We start from the raw sequence: 23,213 nt of genomic DNA, 5'->3' as shown, positions 1-23,213 counted from the left end.
AATGCAGGTGAAGTAAATGTTGTTTGAATTTAAACTGTCAGCTATAAACTTCATTTATTATTAATCTCTCAAGGTCATGAGATTAACATTGTTATAAATAAGTGATCTGAAAAATAATCCAAACAAATTACTGGCTTGTTGACTGAATAAAATATTCCCTATTAACCTAAAGATTATAGACTGTAAATTTTTACCTACTGAGAAAGTAATCTCTTTTGAATTACAGACCATTGTTGAATAAACTTGTCTATAGAACTGATTGAGATGGAAAACAAGCTCATGTGAGGATGTATGCATGGATGTATAGAAAACCCTCAAAATAATAGCTCTGTAACAAGTAATACTCCTCAGAAAAAATATATTCCCATGTAGAAAACGTTTTTCTCAGAAGGGTGAAAGAATATGATAAAAGCAGTACTAAACAAGTCTGTGAAAAGTGGGTTTGACGGGGAGCAACATGAGCCCACAGGTTTGCAGCAGAGGCATAAATTCAATAGATAGCACAGAAGTCCTGTTAGGAAAAAGTATGAGCAAGTATGAGATATAAAGATGCCTTCTGGTTTACTCTTATTTTCATGGCTTTTTTTCTCTCTGGCCACATTTGTGGTGCGGTGGGGAAAAAAATGTACAAAAATGCTTCAGGCAAAACCTTAATTCTGCTTATAATCTCCTAAAGTTCAACACTTTATTGTTTGAGAAGTTTTATTGCTTGAAGTCTGCACATTGTGCATGAAAAAAAAGGAAATTCAGTTAAAAAAAAAATCTAGATTGCAGAACATCTGTTCTTGAAACCTGCAGAGCAAAACAAGCTTCCCTTTCACAGCTGACATCTTCCCAGCAAGTGAGAAGGATACTATTCTAGATCCATGATTTGTGATCCTGTCTCTGCCCAATCATGTGAAGCACCAAGGACGATGGCACAATCTCTTGGACAATGGCGTGATCCCTTGGACAATGGCAGAGAGACACCACTGTAAGTAACCTGGCTGAAAAGAGGCTGTATACAATGACATTTCTCCAGAATATTCCTCCCACCACTAAGAATTTGCAGGGACTGTATACGCCTGAGATGGGTGTCAATGAAGTAACTAAAACCCAGCAGGTTACTTCTTTAAGTGTCAAGTAACCAGTGACAGATGCTGTCCTCCTAAAGGCTTTTTATGTGGCATAAGAAAAAAAATCTGCTGCCAAACAGGCTTCTGATCTTCCCAGATCGCTTTTCCTCCAGTTCTTGTGTTTTTTCCCCCAAACCTCTGCTCTGATCAGAGGAGGAGGAGCAGAGGATATGAATCTTGAGGTGTGCATGACATCTTTACAGCACTTCTCTGGCTGTTACAAGTGTGAGAATAAGCATATGGCAACCATCTGCTTCCCTACGGCCTGTATTGATTGCTGTAATGTTCTTGATTAGGGAAACAATCATGAGGGGGTTCTAAGAACATCCTGACTCCAAGGCCCATCTGCCCCATTGACATGCACGCACAGGCTGAGTCCTCTGCATCACTTTGCTGTAGACATACATGGACTTGAACAGACTTAAGAGCCAACTGCCTGTCCTACCTTAGAAAGCACCGAGATAATTTTGTTTTGATAAGCAAGTTAAGTAGAACAACTGTGAAGACCATGGCTAACTGATTTGAAATGGGCCACTGCACACACAGAGTAATGGTTAATCGTTTTTGTTTTTTAAGGGTTGTCTACTTACTGGCATTTATCACAATAGAGTGCTCCAAGTACTACTAGTCACTACTTCAAGATAAAAATACCTGTGTGTCACAAATACAGTGTGAAAGTTTGTAATTTTTGAGATACATGGGGAAAGGCCATTTAGTATATACAAAAAGATCTGCCATTTTACAGGCACTTAATAGAATCACAGAATCAGTTAGGTTGAAAAAACCTCTGAGATAATTAAGTCCAACATACGGATACAGACTTTAGCAACATTTTAGTTTGGAATGTGCTTGTGCTAAACAAGACCCAATTTGCACACCTGGAAATGGACTCTCCAAGTCACCATATTATTGGTAAATTCAAGGCAGTGGAACTGAATGGAAGTAAAACAAGGAGACACCCACGTCTGCACCCACAGCTGCTCTGGCATGCAAGAGCAGTGAAGCCTTGGGCTTCCCATCTGCCAAAACGGGATAACAGCTCTTACTCAGCTACAAGGAATTCTTGGATAATCAAGTAATTCTGCCATAACTCTAAATATTCTCATTTTCAAATAAGTTTTGGCGAAAAGTGTCACATTTTAACTTTCAGTAATGACTGGCATGCAAGTACTTTCCTGCCAGAAATCCCCTATTCATACATTCATCAGTCTTGTCCTCATTAGGATATAGGCATACCTCCCTTCTCAACCCAATTGATATGCCCCAAAAATGAAAAAGGTTTTGTTTTTTATATATTTACCTAGCAATGTTGAAATGCTGCATGCAGACTTGCTGGCAGGGTAAGTTTGTATTTGTCCTAAGTGAGGAAAGGAGACGAGGTAGTAATTATTATAATGACTTTTGTGTGTGGCAACTGAGAAAAGACTTGAGCTCAATGAACCACGATGAGTTTTACTTAAATTACAATGTAAGTGGAAGTTCCTGTACAAGTAGGAGCCTCAGTATTATGCGCACAGGTATGTGCATGGGTGCCTGCAGACACCACAGCCCCACAAACTCTTCATATGTGGTAAATGAGTAATCACCTCAATGTTCTATAACCTTTTATAACTGAAAAAGTGCAAACTTCTCTTTCTCTTCATCTCCTTCCGCCATTAAGTCTAAATATAGATCATAAGCTGTTCAGAAAGGCTACTATGTTTTCTACTGCACTGAGCAAATATTCAGGATTCAAAATCAATTTCTCATGAGCTATCCCATTGTACAACTCATGCATGCAGTTGTCAGAAGTTAATTCTCACGAGCCGTGTGATGCAAATTATTTTTTCAGTAGCAAGTACAATGCAATAGATAGGCAAAAAGATTTCTGAAGGATGTTTCATTTAAATAGGGAAGAGGAAATTAAGGCAGAGCTAGGAGGAAACAAAAAACACTATTGAACCTGACACTACTGGCAAGGCAGAATTAACAGGAAGGCAAACAAACCCAAAATATTAGAGCAAGGAAGTGATAGAAGGCTCTGAAAGAAAACGTGGACACTAACACTGTGGACCTTACCCTCCTACATTTTTGATTCCACTTACTTTCATTATATTACAGCAATATTTTATTCCAGGTATTTTATTTTAGTGAGGTTGGCTTTGGTCCTTTCTCTGTGGTTTGTGTGAGCTCTAGGTCCCATAGAAGGCGCAACACTTCTGCAGAGAGGATGCTACCACAAACCAGCTTTGAGACCTCAGTTTGTAACATTTCACTCAACATTTCTGATGTCAGCATTTTTAAAAAGATGTTCTATATTTTGAATGAGAAATGTTAGTAACAGTATGAGTCAATGAAGAATTGAACACAGAAATGAGCTGAGCTTTAAAAGAAACATTTTATTTGGTAAAAAATAAAAGTAATAAATTATGTCAAGGCAATTTTTGGGCTGTATTTTTACATACACAGTATATCCATAACATAGCTGCTATGTAATACAGGAATTCCATCTTAGGAAAAAAAAAGTTTACATATCAAGTAGTTTTAAATGAAACCAGCACAGTCCTTTACATCTGTCAGTATCGAAACCAATTTGATGGAATTCCTTTCCCATGCTCCCCACCCCCCAAAAATTACTCAGGAAAATCCATTCTGGGTCTTCTGTATTTGTAGCATCCCTCATTCTTCTTTTGCATTATCTAGATTAGTGTCTCTCAGCTTTTTTTAATCAGAGAGTATCTGATAATTATGTTTCCTGCCATGTTGGTGCACCAGCTTTCATTTTCAACTGGTAAAATGTTCAACTGGTAAAACATTATTAATATTTACTTGTGATTTCATCTTCTGATTTTACTTGTTTCTTTTGCTGTATGTGAAGATATCTGCATATACTTTTTAGTTTTGTCTGTTTTTTTAGTAATTCAAATTCACATCCATATCCTCTTTTGAAATCTTATGGATCATCACAGATCCACACACTCTGCTTTAGATTAATCTAAACCCTGAAATCAGAATAATATTTTCATACCAGCACATGTGACATTTGAAAGAAACATATCAGACATGATGCCTAAAAGTGGTGTTGCCATGGGTCAATATTACACATGACCCAAACAAAAAAATGAAACTACACAGTCAACAGTTACGCACACTACATCAGCTGGGATTGCTCTGAGTTTCACACCAAAATCTAACAAAACACATATGCCTGGTACGCTTTATCCTGGGATAGCCTAGTTTAAAAATCTAAGCATGTTTTTAATGCCTCATTGGAATAGTTCTTCAGAGTAATATTCAAGAGCTTGGGAAGCTTTAGACGATCAGTCTGAATTTTGAGTACGGTGATTGCTAAATGAGGAAAGAACAGATGTAGAACAGACATGTAGGAGTGCAGTGTTTGAATGCTAATTAACTAGTTGCATTCATTTCTCAAACAGAATAAAATATTCTCACTGGTGCTCAGTCTTTCAAATATTTCTACTTCAACTATGTTCTGGAGAGAAAAGAAGTAATTTTTCTCTCAGCTGTACTTACACATGGAAGCAACACTGTCAAAATAAGCATGTATCATGGCTCCTGCATCAGAAATTATTAGTTTTCCCTGCAACTATCTTTTGCACTTAACCATTGAATTTTTAGATACTTTAACATATATGGTAAAAGATGCATAGCCTTCACAGAAGCCTCTTGTGAAGGGATGTCAAGTAATTTTTAGCAAACCAGATTCTCCTCCAGAAATACACAGAGAGATTTTGAAAAAATCCGCAAAGATATATATGACAAAAAAAATTAAAAAAAAAAAGCATTATGTCTTTTGGAAGAAGGGACAGGCAACTCAGGACAACTACAAGGATATTGTGAAGCTTTGCAGGGAGAAAAGTAGAAGGGCCAAAGCCCATCTGGAACTTAACCTGGCCACTGCCATAAAAGACAATAAAAAAGCTTTCTATAAACACCTCAGCAACAGGAATGTTGAGAAGAATCTCTATCCTTTCTTGGGTGTGGGGGGGAAACATAGTCACAAAGAATGAAGAAAACGCTGAGGTACCTAATGCCTTCTTTGCCTCAGTTTTTACTAGTAAGTCCAGTTGCCCTCTGGGTACCAGCCCCCTGAGTTGGAAGACAGCGATGAGGAGCAGAATGAAACCCCCATAATCCAAGAGGAGATGGTGAGATACCTGATACACACACATGTCTATGGGGCTGGATTGAATCTACCCAGGGGTACAGAGGGAGCTGGCAGAAGTGCTCACCAAGCCCCTTTCATTTACCAGCAGTCTGGTTAACTGGGAAGATCCCAGGTGACTGGAAGTCGGCAAACGTGAAGTCAACCTGCAAGGACCAGAGGAGGATGCAGGAAACTACAGGACTCTCCACTCTGACCTTGGTGCCAGCGACACCATTTCCCACAACACTCCCCTGGGGAAACTGGGTGCTCATGGCTTGGATGGGTGCACTGTTCCTGTGGTAAAAAACTGGCTGGATGGTCTGGTGACGAATGGAATTAATTCCCATTGGCAGTCTGCACAATGGTGTTCCTCAGGGCTCAGTGTAGGGGCAAGTCCTGCTTAATATCTTTATTGACGATCTGCATGATGGGATCACATGGACCCTCAGACAATTTGCAGATGATGCCAAGTTGGCTGGGAGCGTTGATCTGCTGGAGGGTAAGAAGGTTCTGCAGAGGGATCTGGACAGGCTGGATCAGCAATAGCGCGGCCAACAGGACCAGGGCAGCGATTGTGCTCCTGTGCTTGGCGAGGTGAGGCCACACTTTGAACACTTGTGTTCAGTTCTGGGCCTCTCACTACAAGAAAGTCATTGAGGTGCTGGAGAGTGTCCAGAGAAGGGCAATGGAGCTGGTGAAGGGTCTGGAGCACAAGTTTTATGACTTAAATTAGTCAACATCACAAAAGCAAAAATCAGAACTACTAGGTTTGCTTAACAGCAAAGGAGCCCTGTTCTGAGCTCTCCAAGAGCAAATGTTTTCTTCCATCCTGTTTCCAAGTACAGAAAAGCATTCTCAGAACATGCAACATCTTCGGCATCATATCAAAATGTGAAAACTGTAGACCTAACTGTAACTCTTAGAGTTGAAAATTATGAAAGATTTCAGACCCTATATAAAGGTACCCAGACATCTCTGTAAGCACCTCTCTGAGATAGGAATGAAATGGCATGACAGTCTTTTGATCGTTGCGGTCTCCTCTCTTGTCACTGGGGTTCCAATGGAATATGTACTTACGCAAGTGAAGACAAAATGGGAGGAACATGCTTCAATTACCCACGAATTACTGCAGCTCTATATTGCTCTAACTATCCTGACTTAAATGAAAACAAACTAAAAAACCCGTAAGTACTGTACTGTGCAATACAACATTGATATGGGGAATAAATTACACTGAGTACCATAGTAACCCTACAGATCCCTCTGCATTACAGTTGCAAAGCTACTTGTTGGCTGTGAAACTTACCCCACATGATGTTACAAATGAAAAAAGATATGTATTTATCATACAGCTTAGTAGAGTCAATCTAAATTCTATTTTTATACTGCCCTGCAACAGGTTTTGGTATTATTTTTTTATAATGTCTGATAAGCCACAACATTTTTAAATACATTTCAGAAAGCTGAAAAATGATCAAACGGTTGTTGTCTTTGAATAGCAATTTTTCACCTATGCGCAAACATGCAGTGCCTGATAAGCTTTTTGTTTCTCTCAAGGTTTGTCACAAGTACTACTCCCCTCATTTATTAGACAGCTGGCAACTTACTTCTTCTTGATTTATAACCTTTCTTCACATCTAGTTCGTGTTTGTTAGCATGAATAAAGAGTGCAGTGCAAGGTCATTAATAAGAGAACAACCAACAATTTTGCAATCTGAGAAGCAGTAAAAGCTGTTTATTAGGAGGCTGAAGAAATGAAGCAAGTTATTCACTGTGTATTATGACTGTATGCAGGGGTGGTTTATTTATGACAGAAACTGAATGAGCACTGTATGAAGAGCCTGCATCTCCCAGCTGCACTTCCCTCTGCTCCCGACAGTGCTCCTGAGGGCCACTCTCAGCACTGCCTAACTGACCAGCTTTCACAGGGCTGCCCTCAGAGATGTGTGACAGTGCTAATGGAGTTTTATTTAATGTGGGAATGACTCGACATTTCTTCTGGATTTCACAACTCCCAAGCCATGTGGCCAAGTGGCCGTCATGCATGGCAACAGCTATTACTTCACAGCCTTACAAAACTGGGAGTGCATTGGGTGTGTGCAGGGTGGAAAATTTTAACATGCAAAGCACATTTAGGACACACTGAATGAAATGCATCTCCTTGGAAAGGCAGAAACATCAAGACAAGCTTTGGGAAAAAGAAGTTCAAAAAAGCAAACTCCAACTTTTCCCTCCAGAAATCTGCACATCCTTTTTCTTTGCAGATACAACGTGTTTTTTGACCCCTATATTTTCCTTTTAATTTGACAGACAACTGGGTTCCCATGGAGACGTGAGGCAAATCAGACAGTACTGGTGAACATTTTCCCACAAACACAGGTTCTGGAGGGAACAAATGAACACTTGGTCCTTGCAGCACCTGTGGAGCTCCCCAATGGGCGTCCCAACCTTCAAAGCTGTAGCTGCAGGCAGGGCATCAGGCTGCTCTTCCCATGGCGTCAAGCAGAGCCTTATCCTCCCCAAGCAGCACTGGGTCTTGTAACATTTCTAAAATAGTGATGTCCGTACATTAAGTGTCTGATCCTACTTCCCCTGAGGTCTGTGGAATTCATGTCAATTAACCTCGGATCAAGCCTTAATGCAGACCATTCCTATGTGGGAACTCTGAGAAGAGATCTGAAAATGGAAAAAAGCTAGTTCTACCAAGATTTTTTTTTGCACTATCAAGTCTACAAGCAGGCTCTTCACTGAAGGCTCTAAATCTTCTGTGCAGATAAAAACCAGCAGTATATATATCTACAAACACAGATGACTTGGTAAATTAAAATATCTGCCTTATCAAGACACTTCAATTAGCAATCTACTTTGAAAAATACAGTAAAATATTTCCAAATTGCATCAGTATAGATTTCCCAAAGTTTATGACAATATGGAAAGCACCGTCACTTCAAAACTCGTCCCAAGACCCTTGTTCTCCCTCTCATTTCCTTCCCAAATACAGGTTTGCCTACAAGTGTATGTCAGAATAGGAAGGAAAACTAAAGATCTTCCTAAAACTACCCCTATCATTTTTAGCACCACTTGCACTTCAATTCAGATACTATCCTGGACAAATGTCTGACTGACTAAAAATTATTAAGTGCTTTAAAAAGTACAGTATGGCATTGCTGTTGGCTGCGTAGCTGTGGAGGTACGTGTGCCTATGTTGAAAACATGCCTCAAGTACTAAGACACTCCTTGTCTTGGGTATGAACATGCTACCTCTGTTGGAACAGAATATTTAAGTATAAATGTTCATTTGGGAAAAATACTAACTATGGCCATTTCATCAAGAAGTGAACAGTTACCAGTGTTCACCAAGAAATTTATAACATCTTTTGTGATCACAGGTAAGGGAGAGACCTAAACTTTCAGCAGAGGATTGACATGCAAGTCTTTGTCACTCTCATAAATAATAAGCACCCCCACAATGAAACAGTTACTGCTATGATGCATGAACCCTAATAAAGTTGCCTGTGAAAGAATAAAAAGCTGCTTAGTTGAAATCACCGATAATAACCACAGTGACTTCATGGGAACCAGAGCAGATTCTCAGCGAGAAGTAGATTTCCATGTAAAATCCATTCCCAGGGCCACAGGTGGATAAGACAAATGAACTTCATCCAACTGGTGCATGAAATGCCTTTTTGGTATTTCTTTCTAAAGAATGCCAAGCCTTCATGGTGGACTCCTCCATAGAACACTGTGGGACCTTTCAGATCTAAGACTGAACTTGTCTCCTAAAACATTCTCCTGAAACATGAAGATCTGTATAAGAATTCTAAGCTTTCAGCAGTGAAATTTCAAAAAATTCTGAATTTGGAACGAAACTGTCACAGAGAATCTTGCAGATAAATGATTATGGAGTCCTTCTATGACACAAAATTCCTACCCAGGATGGGGTAAGCCAGTTGGATGTTCCGTACACTGCAGATGAGACGTGGATGCCATGCTGCTGCCCAAACACATCACCACATCTGTTTTTATAAGCACTAACATGCAGTCACCTATTCTCGAGAAATTTTTTATGACACAGAGGATCAGATAAACCAAACGTGTCCCTTAGAATGCAGTTAGGTGTCTCAATCCCATCACTTAAGTTTAACATTTTCTACTATCACCCTTCACTGATACTCTCTTTGGCTTAGGAAAGGTGCCTTGTTTGATGTGGTGATTATTACAAATCTTACTTTTAGCTGCCTAATTCCTTGTGGGCTTGTAAAAGTCATCCTGACATAAGGCCTTTAAAGCCAGAGTTGCAAACAGATCTGGCAACATTTAAAACATTTAAAACTGCTGCATGTGAAACTCAAAAATTTACCTGAGAAGCGGAAGTCCATAGAAATTTTTTTTTTAAACACCAAATAGAAAAATGTAATAAAAAAGCTTTTTTAAAGAAGACATTACAGAACACTGGCACGCTGTACAAATGTAATTAATCCACTGAAATTTAAACTAATTGTAGGTTATGTTCAAGGCACTTTTTTTTATAAATCATTTTTTTAATGTTCATTCTACATTCACACTAGTTTAACCACGTAAACAAGTCTGTGAAAACTCAGATTAAGGTCACTTTCAAATCTGTATGTCAAATACTTCAGAAAAATATCATATTACACGGAAAATTCAATAAAGTAAGATAGATCCATCTGCTGCCCAAACAGTTCAATAGCTGCTATGAGGTAAACTATTAACAAGATGAAACCCAAAAGAGGTTTTCAATTAAAGATAAGAAACATGCAATGCATTAACACTTGTGTTTATCATTTGAAAGTGTACATAAATGCTGAAAAATACAATTCACTATTCCTAGTGCTATCCTATTTTTGAAGGGAAATCTTTGGAAACAGTATTATCTGCAGTTTAAAAACATCCCCCATCTTTTTTACCCCATGCTTATTAATCTTACAATATGCTAGAATGTATTTTCTTCATAAGGAAAATGTATAAAATAAATCTTACAATATCAACACTATAAACAACTGCCTTGAGACATCTTCTGGAAATTTCTGGAAAGATTTAAGTATAACAATTCTAGAATAATTATTTTTAAAAATATGTACATCCATTCCAATGTCCTAGACCGAAGAAGAAATCCAAGTAAGCTCTCCAAAAGTTAGCCACAAGTCTTTGTCCAGTTAAGATCATGGCCAGCTTTGCCAGTCTTGCTGTATTTCAATATAATCGACAAAATTTTTACTTGTTTTTGTGTAGGAAGTTCCCAAACTTTTGCATAAATCCTCTCAGCTTATTTTCATTAGGCTGCAATGGGTGGTAAGCAGTTGAGTTGTAGGTGACCATGTGATTACTCCTGCCATAATTATTCCCTAAGGTCTTGCTTTTGATATCTGCTAGATGTGAACTGCTGTTGGCTGCATTTCCTGCAGGTGGGCTGGCATTTTCCATCTTACAGAATGGCTCAAAGCGACTATAAACACGCCTCTCACTCAAACGAGATCTCAGCTCCTCTTGGTGTTTTGAGCCTGCCAGCTGTGATGTCATTGAACTTGCTCTTTGAAGAGCAGGAACAGGAGCACTTTCAGAAGTAGTATTCATGGATATTTCCTTTGCATCTTGATACTGAATCTGTTCTGTATTAAATCTTGGGGTAGATGCATCTCCTGCAGTTTCTATGAACTTACTTTCAAGGGGGCACAAGAGAGGACACTTTTTATTGCTCTCCTCAGATGGAGGTTTTGGAGATTTTGGCGATTTTGGAGACTTCGGAGATTTTGTTGGACTCCCGGTGACATCTTCTTTACTTCTGTTCAAACTACCTTGAGAATTTGATGATGAATTTCTTTTTCTCCTTGGGGAAGAATCTGCCTTATTTTCAGAAATCTTTGGTTTTTGATTCTCATCTTCAGAAACCAATGTGTCAGAACTACTACACATTCTGTAAAAGGCAGGGCCTTTGTTTTTTGACAAGTTTTCCTTCTTGTCTGGCGTGAGATTAAGAAGTGACCGCAGTTTCTGGGATCCTTTCTTCAGAAAACTTGGGGAATTCTTACTTTCTTTCTTCGATGTGCAATCCTTACTAGACTCCTCCCTGCTGGCTTCAGTGAGAGCCGCCATGGAGATTGCCTTGCTAGCAGTCGGGCTAATCTTTAGCTCTCCTTTCATGTCCTTTTCCTCCTGTGGCAAGTGGTTGGTCACACTATGCAAACTTTTAGCACTCTTCAGCATTTCTCCTGGAAGTTTTGGACTAACTGGCTGCTTAAGTCTATGCCTAGTCAATGTGCTGTAAACATAATTGGATGCATGTTTGTTGGTACCAGGATCCAATATGGACTTTGAATTAAACATGGGAAAACTTCTCCTTTTGAGCATATTTTCATTTTGAAGGTTCTTCAAATTTTCTGCATGTTTGTCTGTGCAGAGTGTTGTGTACAGATACAGTGATGAGTCACCAGCTGCATTTGAATTTACACTAGGTTTTGTGTTGTCTGCAATCTGAATTCCGTGGGGTTTTGGTGCATCTGATTTGAGAGGAAAGTTTGTGCTAAGATCCTCTAAAATATTATCCACTCCATTTTCCACACTTGGGGCATGGTTAGATGTCCCTTTAGGCGTTGCACTTCCTTCTGACCCAATTATAGTTGAATTTGAAGAACTTGCACAGCTGCTTACTTCCTGCTGTTCAGGTAAAGTTGGCTGAAACACCAACGATGATCGCAAGCGAGAATGAGAGTACAGTGCATGAGCTTTAATATTTTCAGCTGTGTCGTAGCTATCGTACCTGTCACCCAAGGCTGACCCATTAGACTCTACTGGATAATCTGACTGATCATTCAAATATGACTTTATTCGCCAGTTACGTAGGAATGATTTTGTTGTGTGCTCAAGGGTTGGCATCCTCTGCTGCAGATGGCGGATATGATTATCTGTCCCATTAAAAGACCTCCGCACAATTGAATTTCTCTCTGCAAGATTTACCTTTGGTCGTGAGAACTGATCAGCAAAACTTTGCTGGGGCATATTGTAGTTATTTGCATATCCTCCTCGTAATGATGACACAATACTAAGGCTATCAGATGGCATCTTCCAAGTATTTGGTAAATTGTTGGTTCTGTTAATAGCTCTGTTGAGCAATAGGTAAGGTGTCCTTTCTGGCTTCTCCCCAGCATAACTATGTCTCTTCCAGTGCTCATTTTTTTCACTAGGTTGATACTGCTGGATTGGATTTTGAACATTAAAACCTGGATTAAATGGTTGCTTATTATAGGCTTGATTTCTCAAGCCATATTTATCTATTTCATTTACTGCGTATCTTCCACGAGTTTTCCAAACAGGATCTATTTTGAGAACCTTGTCTTGCCTACCAAAAAGGTTTCTTTGGCTAGAAACTGAAGCCAAGGAAGACACTGAGTGTTGGTATGTATCATTATCCCAGAGTGTCTTGCGACTGTTTACTCGCAGTAATTCTGGGGCAAATGAGCTAGGAACAGAAGAACGGGCATACAGTGTCCTGAACTCTTCATCAAAGGATTCCACAAGCTGTCCTGTGATAACTTGAACCATACTGAGGTTGGTTTTTTCAAATGACCACATGAAGCTGAAAGAAAAACAAATGACCATTAGATACAGTTCTTTTGAGCTAAAGTATCACACTAGTCCTTCTTGATAAGAAAGCTTTCACACAAACCTTGGGTTTGTAAAAATACTTTCTAAATAAATAAGTTGTGGGCATGATTCATGTAATTTGGACTCAGAAGGTCTAATCTAATACCAGTTAAACTCAGCTGGAGATTTTCCACTGATTTCAGTGGGAGCAGGAATGAGTCTATAACTACTCTTATAACTGCCCTTATAAAAAGTATCCTAAAAAAGTATTCACAAATGTAGAACAGTAAAGTACAAATACCTAATGGAACAAAATCACTTCTACAAAGACTACGGCAGGACTAACTATACCCACTGTATTTACTCTTCAGTCAGAGAATGTTACTGTGTGATTATGTTGTGATAACATGCAGGAGTGCTTCAGCAATTTTGAATGCACTTCATTCTAAACACTTTCAGAAAGATCAGCTCAGAATTTTTAAAAAGTTTACATTTTCTAGTATGCAAACTGGATTGGATATGAAAATTTCTTTTAATTGCAATGATAATGCTTTGATGAAGAAAATGTTTCTCTTTCCTGCTGTAAAAGACTGACCACAAGGTCAAAGCTAAGTAGATGCAATTATTTTACAGCTACAAAATGAGATAAATTAATATGTACATTAAGGATGCTGAAACAAGACTAATATCATGGTGTGTAAAGCATACAATTTGTAGATTACAACAAAGAAAAAATCTGTTTTGAAATCCTATTTTCTTAAAAAAAGGAAAAAATCAATGAATTTATTCATTTGCATTTTTCTTCTAGATGTTAGAAAATAGGTTTGTTTTGTTCACAAAACCAGCTTGCTCATTAAGGGGTTTTTTTGCTGTCTTTGTATTTTTCAGGAAGTTATAGTGTATCAAGATTAAATCAAATTGTGCTGCGAATGTTTTTTTTCCTATTAATTCTCACAATTAAGAGTAACACATAATATTTGAAAAAAACCCTGAACTTTAAATTGAGTTCAGTGACAGAGTTCAGAAAGACTTGTTTTTCCTGTTACAAATCACTAGATTCTTCCACAAAGAAAGCCTGATTTCTACAGAAATTGATGATTCCAGCCCCTGTGGTGCAAGGTGTTCAAGCAGTGTTGTTTTTCAAAATGGAATGAGAAAACCTATCACATTCTCACAGATCATAACACTGGGTGCAGATGTCAAAGCATGCAGGCCGTCCCTGCAGTTGCTTAATCTGATTCATTTATGAACTTGTCACTTACCTCACTACCATTTATATGTGTCAGTCTGAATTTAGGGCTGGCTGAGTCTCGGAGGAAATAAAAGGTCAGATTTTCAAAAGCTTACGGTCGTGGTAATCTAGAAAGGCAGTAGCTGTGGATCTGGCACCCAGGCACTATGCTGGCAGAAACTAACTCAGTAGGACAAATGGGAAAAGTGTAGCATGAAAATAAGAAAAACATTTAATAATGTGTGAGTTAAGACTGTCTCTGCTTTAACTTAGGTTTTTTCCAGCTCTGCAAGGCTGTAAGTTCTTCCAGCCTACGTCTTGCACACATATACTAGAAATATAAAGGAAAGCAGAATAAAGAAACTTAGCCATACATAGAGAGAGACTTAACTTGGGCAATTTTGAATTTGACATCGTATACTAGAGAGACACAGAATCAGTCTCTAACGTTACCTTTATAAGATTTATTAGATGGAGGAACTATCCAAGACAGTTTATGAAATAATTTTGACAGCCTTTTCTGGAGTGAATATTAAACAAGAATAATTCAGACAATATAAGACAAATCAGGATTTTTTTTCTTTTTAGCAACTCTCCAGCTGTAGCAAAACCTATATCCTTTATTTCTTCTTTGTGAAAAATGAACAGAGGACCTCTTAGGCTAGTTAGCAATAAGTATCTATTAAAAACCTGTTAAATTACAGAAAACATAATCAAATTTACCCATGTGCTTCCCTAGAAGAATTTTCACAAATAGAAAACCCCCAAATTTGCTACAGCAAATACCTGAGATGACAGGTTTGCTACAGACACTTCAGTGATTGATCTTACCTGTAAGAACCATATATGACTTTCTTACAGTCAACAAGAATAAATTTTTGTTCCATTTTTCCATGGAATTTTGCTCCTGTTTTAGAATAGTAATCTTGTCCTTTCACTGTCCGCACCCTCATATTCTGAAAAAGACAATCAAAATACTTTACTTGGTCTACTATAGTCCATGTTTAGCATCCAGGAGGCTAAAATTCAGAGGAACAGTAGAAGAAAAGTTACATTATTGCATATTAATAAATTCTGCAGTGAATGAAATGCTTGTCAAACTTGTCACCTAGGGACCCAAAATGGCCAGTTACTGTTGTCTTCAAGACTGATGAGATTCCCTAGGCCACAGAAAATGAAACTCCACTTTTCCACAGCCACCACTTCAGAAATGAGTTCTGACACAAGATGTCTTCAACAAGGGAAAGAGGTTTATTACTGTAAAAAAAAAATTCATTCCATTATCTGATGCGCATGTTTGTAAGATTTCCAAGTATCTCAGCTAATCATAGAGAACACTAAAAGAGCCAGGATCGCTTTTATTTTAATTGAACAAGGCTCCTGTGTCTACAAATACATATACCATACTCTGAGATGATCCACTGAATGATACCACTTGGTGCCAGAATCCCTTGCAGTTCTACCACCAGTAAGATTTTTCTATCAGCTTTGCATCATGAGATCAATCACATTTTTAAATTCAGAGACGCTAACACCACGTGCATAGGTAGCATGAACTCAGTGCAGCAGTTAATTCTGAATTCTATTAAGCTTTGTGTTTTATTCATGCAAACTCAGTAAATGGCACTTGGGAAATTTTCCATGTTGGATCTCAAAAATGTGGTCAATTTTTATCCCAGACTACTGATGAAACAGATTCAGCTAAGTCAGCATCTTGTATTTTTTCTCTCCCCACTGTCCCTTGTTTTTTTATGCTCATAGAAATAAAAAAATTGAAAGAAGTTGTTACAACACCTTATGGACTGTACTAGTAACAATTTTCAGAAAGTTCTTATGGGGATATAGAAAAAAAAGCACATTTAACAGAAATTGTTACACAAAAGGTGCTTACTTATAGAAAAACTAAAATTTATACTCAAAGTAAACCAACCTACAAGCATCTACCTCATTTAACTGTGAGACACAAAATGCTTCACAAGACATAAAAGTAGCTTGGAATATAACTGTGAATAATCAAAATATTTACTGTGGTTTCTAGCCTTGGAATAGTTTTTCTACCAACCCTAGGTTTTCCAGTGGGAGTGAAATCCATAATTTAGCATTGGCAGTAAACAACAAGAATCTCTATGATTATTACATACTCTGTACATATGGAAATGGTGGAATGTAAGAGCTGTAAAGAGACAAGAATGTCTTGCTTCGCAGGGCTGGTACACGGCCAGGTTGCAGATCACAGCAGACTTGCTCTGTAAAGGTCAGCTATAGGTTGAAGGGCTGTCCATGAAGCAAACGGAAAAGACTGTGCACATGGAAAATCCAGCAGAATCAGGAGGATCAAATAAATAGGAAAGGATGCGATAGGATGCGATAGGATAGGATAGGATAGGATAGGGTAGGATAGGACAGGACAGGACAGGACAGGACAGGATAGGATAGGATAGGATAGGATACGACAGGACAGGATATGATAGGATAGGATAGGACTGCTTCAGATGGAAAGGATGTACAGTGATCATCTAGTCCAACTACCTGACAAATTCAGGACTGACCAAAAGTTAAAGCAAATTATTATGAGTATTGTCCAAATACCGCTCAAGCACTGGCAGGCTTGGGGCATCGACCACTTCCCTAGGAAGCCTGTTCCATTGTTTAACAACTGCCTCAGTAAAGAAATGATTCCTGATGTCCAGTCGAAACCTCCTGTGGTGGGGCTTTCAACCACTCCCATGCACCATGTCACTGGGTAACAGGGGGAAGAGACCAGCATCTCTTTCTTCACTTCCATCCTCAGGAAGCTGTAGAGATGTTTAAACTTACAAATTCATTTAAAATTCCAGTCTATAAAGTATGACTGAGTTTGCAATACAGTGACATAAGCATTCATTATCTATGGGAGCACGTCTACATTTACCTAAAACATACAAAGTTCTAATAGATAGAGCTTTAAGGATATAGCAGTAGTTTTAAGGATAAGATCTACTACAATCCAATGAACTTTTATCTTTCCAAACAGAAAATTCAAAAACTTAGGAGAAAATATCCATGAAATGAAAGCACATTTCCAAATAACACATGCTTTCTAAATCAGTGCATATTTAAATGTTGGTATCTTGAAACTTTTATCAAATGAGTTACACTTAGAAGTTGCAGAGTTGGCAAATTATGGTTTGACTCAAGCTATTCAAGTTCTTTAAATTTCATTCACTGTTAGGTGAGTTTTTACTTACCATTTTTGTCAAGCTGTGTTCAAACACAAATTCAACTTAGTTAAAATGTACGAAGGCAGCATTTAAGAATTACTTTTGTTTGTGAGCTATCTGCCTAGCAAATGTGCTAAAAACATAAAACATAAAATTTATCTCTTAATTAGATAAATAAAAGAACTATTATCTAGAAGTCCTGTAAAATTTTGAAAGGCAAAAATTTTAAAAGTGAAAACACAGGTGGATGCTTGGGTCTATTTTCAGAGCAGCTACAAAAGAATTAGTAACAACCCAATTTGCATTACTGAATGCCAGGTTAACATAAATTTGCACCTCTAACTGCTAATCACTTTTGCTAACCTAATGTTCAGTCTTTAAGTTTTCTGCATTCCAATTAGAAGTTTTCTTATTGATGAAAGTCAATTTTTGTGCTTTTCCAAAGTGATTTTGTTGAACTTTTAACAAGTCCACTGAAGAAAATAATTTTTTCACCAGCAGCTATTCAAGTTTTAACTAATTATATTAAAAGCTTTTATTTGAAAGATAAACACCATGGAAATAGTAATTCCTGAAGAAGAAGAAAAGAAAATACTAAAATTTACCCATTCTAAAGATAATCATAATAGTATCTCCTTATTTTAAAACAAATCTTGTGAATTAATAATGAAATTTGCATTTACTTTGATGACTGTTTTGCCCAGTTCTATATACCACATAATTATATGTGTATCTCAGACTTATATTTAATTATATTTAATCATATTTATGTCATTATAATTTGAAAAAGGTAACTTGAGAGCAGCTTACACATTTTCAAGTAACCGTAACAGTTGGCCTAAAGACATGCCAGTTGAACACATCAAATCTTACTGAGATAAGGTCTGATTGGCATTGGACAGGATATCACTTGGGAATCAATGCTGGAGGCACAACCAAGTCTAACGGCTTGCAAATTACCATACTATACACACAAAAAAAAAGCTTTGCCTTAGGTACACATAAGTTGAAATATAACTTTAAATAGGCATATGTAAAAAAGGAAGAAGATGATTTACATTAAATTCCTGGGGGTGTTTAAAAAAATTGTAGTCACTAGAGTCACTCTGTTCTCCTTTTTTGTTTTCCCTCTCTTCAGTATTTTTCCTCCTGAAACTTTTCCATCCTATTCCCTGATCCTGAACTCTTTTCGTCCCTTGGTGGGTCATCCATTACCAGATGGGACCATGACAAGTACCAGAGATCATGCCCACCTTTCTCACACAACATTTCCTTTTCCTGTGCAGTTCATCCAGCATTCTTCATCAGCTTCAAAGCCTCAAATTAAGGTGCCAGGAATGCACACTTTTAATAATCACCCAAAATACAAACCATATTTGAGGATATATGGCAACAATGCATTCCACTTGGGGTTAGAAGCAGTAAACATATACATACTGAATTACAAGCCCCATCTGGTATGAAATGCTGGGCTTCACCCTCCTGCTGGGTTTCATCCTCAGGCTATAGGACTCTCCTCCTAACAGCAGTGTGCCACTCATGTCTGCATCACTGCAGGTAAAGCAATCATTCATTTATGAATGGAGGGTTTTGAAGTCAAACAGATGATCTCTCTTGTCCAAGAGGAGTTTACAGGACACTCTGGAACATTTAAAACATCCAGTGGCTGCAGTTTAATGACAGCCATCAGTGCTATCCAGTTAAATGACACCCAATAATGAACAGGAAACAATCTCTAACCTCTTTTTATGTACATTTTCTGTATATTTGCATTCCAGAGAGTGCCACATGACCATGATTTAAAATTCTGAAGTATTATTCACCACTACACATTTATTTTCATTAGTAAAATCTCTCCAATATGATAGGTAAGTACAGTGAGTATACCGGTCTCAAACTTTTCATTTCAGCACTTTTTATTAGTAGGCTTTTATCAGTGTTCCATTACTCGTCCCATACTTGCTGTCAAGAATATGCACAAACAAGAAAATGGATGTCCCCCTAACAGTTAGCCTAACAGTTTTAAAGGAAAAATAGTCACATTTCTCATATTGTTCCTCATTATTAATATTATTTATTATCCTGGGCCTCTCTTCTCTAGTAAGATAAAATAGGTCATAGAATCATAGAATACCAGATTGGACCTCGAGGATCATCTGATCCAACCTTTCTTGGCAAAAGCACAGTCTGGTCAAGACGGCCCAGCACCTGTCCACTTGAGTCTTAAAAGTGTCCAGTGTTGAGGAATTCACCACTACCCTGGGGAAATTATTTCAATGGCTGATTGTTCACTGTGACAAAATTTCCTCTTGGAATCTCTCCAGAAGCAACTTGTTCTCAAGACCCTTTGTTCTTTCCATGGGACTCCTTGTAAAAAATGAGTTGCCATCCTCTTTGTAGCCTCCCTTTCCATACTAGAACACAGTGACAAGGTCTCCCTTTCTGTTCTCAAAGCTGAAAAAACTCAATTCTCTCAGCCTTTCCTCATATGGCAGCTTTCCAGTCCTCAGATCATCTTTGTGGTCCTTCTCTGGACCATCTCCAGCCTGTCCACATCTCTTTTAAGTAGTGGGGATGAAAACTGAACACACTATTCCAAGTGTGGCCTGACAAGTGCTGAGTAGAGTGACTTCCTTATCTCTGCCGGTGATGCCCTTGCTGATGCAGCCCAGCAGCCTGTTGGCTTTCCCTGCAGGAGCAGCACACTGCTTGCTCACAATGAGCTTGATATTGACAGAGCCTTAGATCCCTTTCCACAGAGATGCTCCCCAGCTGGCTACATCCCAGCCTGTGCTGCATTCCTGGATTATGCTTTCCCAGGTGCAAGACTTTACCCTTGTCCTTGTTGAACTTCCCAAGTGTCTTGTTAGTGCACTCTTACAGCTAATCCAGGTCCTCCTGCAGGGTGGCTCTCCTCTCCAAAGTGTCCACTTACTCACTCCGTCTGCTATCACCAGCAAACTTTGTCAGGGTACACTTGATCCTCTCATCCAGATCACTTATGAGGATATTAAACAGCACTGGGCCCAGTATTGATCCCTGGATGACTTCAATTGTGACAGACTGTCAATTTAAAAAGTAGTCATTGACTGTATATGTGCTCTAGGAATGCTAAGTAGTTTTCAAGTTTCTTTCTATTCTGACTTTGAATGTGATTCAACAACCACTCAAGACTTGACTGGAGTCTGATCCTTATCACAGAAGTTTGCTCACAGATACAACATCATGCTGTGCATGGCTATTCAATAACCAAATTTGCCTTAGATGTGGAAGTACTGGAAAACTTTAGATGATTTTGCTAACACTGGTAAGAAAAAAAAGGCTGCCAGCAGGTCTCAAGAGCAGCTCCTACTATGCATTTAAACATGCATATCTGGGAGTAGACTTCACTGAAGGAAACTAAAATCAATTCATTAGTGGTTTATTATTCTCTTTCCTGCAATTCATTAAAAATACTGAGAGGATTATCAAGTAATAAACAGGTCCTGCCAAATTGCTTTCAATATCCTCCTGTAGCAAAATGATTCTTCATTATTAACAGAGGAGTAAAAAAGAAGTTTCTCCAGAGCATAGAACCTCTACCATGTCTCACCTCATATCAAATAAAATACAAAGATCTGTGTCAGATCTTTGTCAGGAGCTTGGTTGCCTTCTTGGGCATTAAATAACATTGCCTACAACATCAGTTTTTTATTTCTAATCCAAAATGCATTGAGCATTCTGGTGACTCTGGGGATTGTTGTCTTGCTGCTGCATTCTGCAGTGCAAATCTGTTTCACAGTTTGCTGAGGCATCTGTCAGTAGCAGGAAAAAATGTCAAAAAATTTACCTATCAGTTTCTGAAAAATCACCTGAAGAAATAGTTTGAATCTGTAACAACTCTTCATCTTTCTATGCAAAGGAATTTTTGATCAAGCAAGTCAGATCAGTGACAAAACTAATCAAAAGAAGCTTAGGTAGAGCAAAAAAAAAAAAAGAAACATATTAATTACTGAGGACAAATGTACAGTCAGAAAACTAATGAAACTGGAAAAGAGAAAAGGGAAAGTATAGGAAAGGAAATTTGAGTTCCACTGATGGATGTGATGTCAAGATGAATATTAAGTAAGACAACAACCCACATGAAAAGATGCTGCAGGAAAGACTAAAAATAATCCTAGTAACCCCCTGATTTCATAGTTTCCTATATAGAATTCACAAAATAACGACAGAATATATAGTCCATCCATTTTTTCAGTTATATGTTTCAATAAAGAGGGAAACGCCCTGATTTGGAGTCAGACTACAGATGAGAAAAACTGTCTGCACAGACATTTAATGAAGATTTATGAACAAAATCCTCTTTTTTTTCCATACAGAAGACTACTTAGTTGTAAATCTGAATTAAAAAATACAGTTTTGTTCATCATTGCATCTTGTTTTTTTTACTGACTCAAAGGGAGAGAAAAAGAGACAGAGGTGTTGAGTCTTAGAAGCTTTACAGAAAACTCATCCTGAGTGTATGGACTAAGAAGCATCATCCATACTCCAACAAGACTGAACCAAATCATGCCAGAAAATAACAAGACCAATGCTGCTGGTGCTACATCTTCAGGAAAAGAAATAGACTCATACAACTCTGTTCTCTTCTTGCCTTCACTGAACAGAAGGGCAAGACCAGAAGCCAAAAGTACAAAAAGTTGAAGATGTTTATTTTTTTTCTGAACCTTGAGTGATGGGGAAAAGGGAAAGGGAGAAAACATCTTCAAAATACTGGCTGTTCTTTCATAGTCACCTGCATTTCCCTTTCACCTCTAAAAAGGCAGCGGAGTTAATGCAGGAGTAGTAAACTGCTATTCTCAGAGCAACAGTCACTGGGAGTAGCCCTTGGATGAGAAGACCATCAATTTGAACAGCTTTATTACAAGCTAAACTGGAAACTCAGCACACCACAGGATTAGTGCTTACCTCTTTGGCATATATTTTATTTTCTGATAACACTCAAAGTATTCTAAGCTAACCTTGCAGAGTGAAGATGTATTTTATTTCTCCTACCAAAACCCAGAAATGTATAAAACACAATGTCACTGAACAGGCCGCATCCAAACCTCTCCAATCCACACTAATCCATGCAAAATCCACTCTAATCTATGTATGTTAATTCTTTCAACCACAGTATAAATGCCTACAGGTCTGTAAAACTGCATTAAAAAGACAACCTTGAATCCCAAGAAGGTAAGCTTTTGAAACAGCTGTGGGTACACACTGCGTGGAATTAATTTGAAAATGCACATGGCGTTTTTAAAATATCACTTGAAAGGCATGGTCCTAATTGTTTTTATTTTGGAAGGACAAAACTCATTCCATATATAGACACAGGCCATTTTTGGCAACGTCTATGGTATAATTAACCTAACTAATCAGCAAATGGTGGTATCTCAGGTTCCAGAGTATGGAAGTATTGCCAAATACTGACTTCATGAAAGCAGTCACTACCAGTGTTTATAGAATCACACCACAGTTTTGGTGTCTTTTCCCAGAAGTTCCCGCAGATCTGTATGTTAGGACACCAGACAGTGATCCCACACACACTCATACACAAGAAACAAGCATGGAAAGTGGAGTGGGAATACTTTTAAGGACTTAAGTCAACACTCCAGAGTAAAAATGGGTATAAAACAGAGTTTCCTTCAAACAACTACCAAAAAATACTCTTTATCCTCACAAATACACCACATCTCTATCTGATTCTTGGACTGGGTTCTTAAAAGAGGTGCTGCTAAGAAGAGTTTTTATAATACTTTTGTCTGGCATGAACATAGCTTAACTAGTTACAGAGGCAAGGAATTTCAAATGGAGTTATGAGCTAAGGCAGCGCTCAGAACTTTGCAAAGAGACTTCGACAACATCCTTGGAACTTCTTCAGAACAGCAGACAGT

The 23,213-nt window shown here is 38.2% G+C and overlaps 1 protein-coding gene across 3 annotated transcripts in view; it reads right to left on the bottom strand.

Annotated features, from left to right (window-relative positions):
• Window positions 1–3,476: 3,476 nt before the first annotated feature.
• FAM83B (family with sequence similarity 83 member B) overlaps window positions 3,477–23,213 on the bottom strand; it is a 56,041-nt gene continuing 36,304 nt past the window's right edge. For all 3 annotated transcript variants that reach the window (XM_032104654.1, XM_032104653.1, XM_032104657.1), the window contains exons 4-5: window positions 14,927–15,051; window positions 3,477–12,856 (exon numbers count right to left, since the gene is read on the bottom strand). In XM_032104654.1, coding sequence (XP_031960545.1) covers window positions 10,498–12,856; window positions 14,927–15,051 — 2,484 coding nt within the window. In that variant the 3' untranslated portion in view covers window positions 3,477–10,497. The remainder of the gene's footprint in view (window positions 12,857–14,926; window positions 15,052–23,213) is intronic.

This window comes from Corvus moneduloides, chromosome 3 (assembly GCF_009650955.1).
Source record: "Corvus moneduloides isolate bCorMon1 chromosome 3, bCorMon1.pri, whole genome shotgun sequence".
In the NCBI taxonomy this organism is placed as follows: domain Eukaryota; kingdom Metazoa; phylum Chordata; class Aves; order Passeriformes; family Corvidae; genus Corvus; species Corvus moneduloides.
Note: the sequence above shows the minus strand (reverse complement) of the source record. Positions and strands in the feature narration are given on the sequence as shown.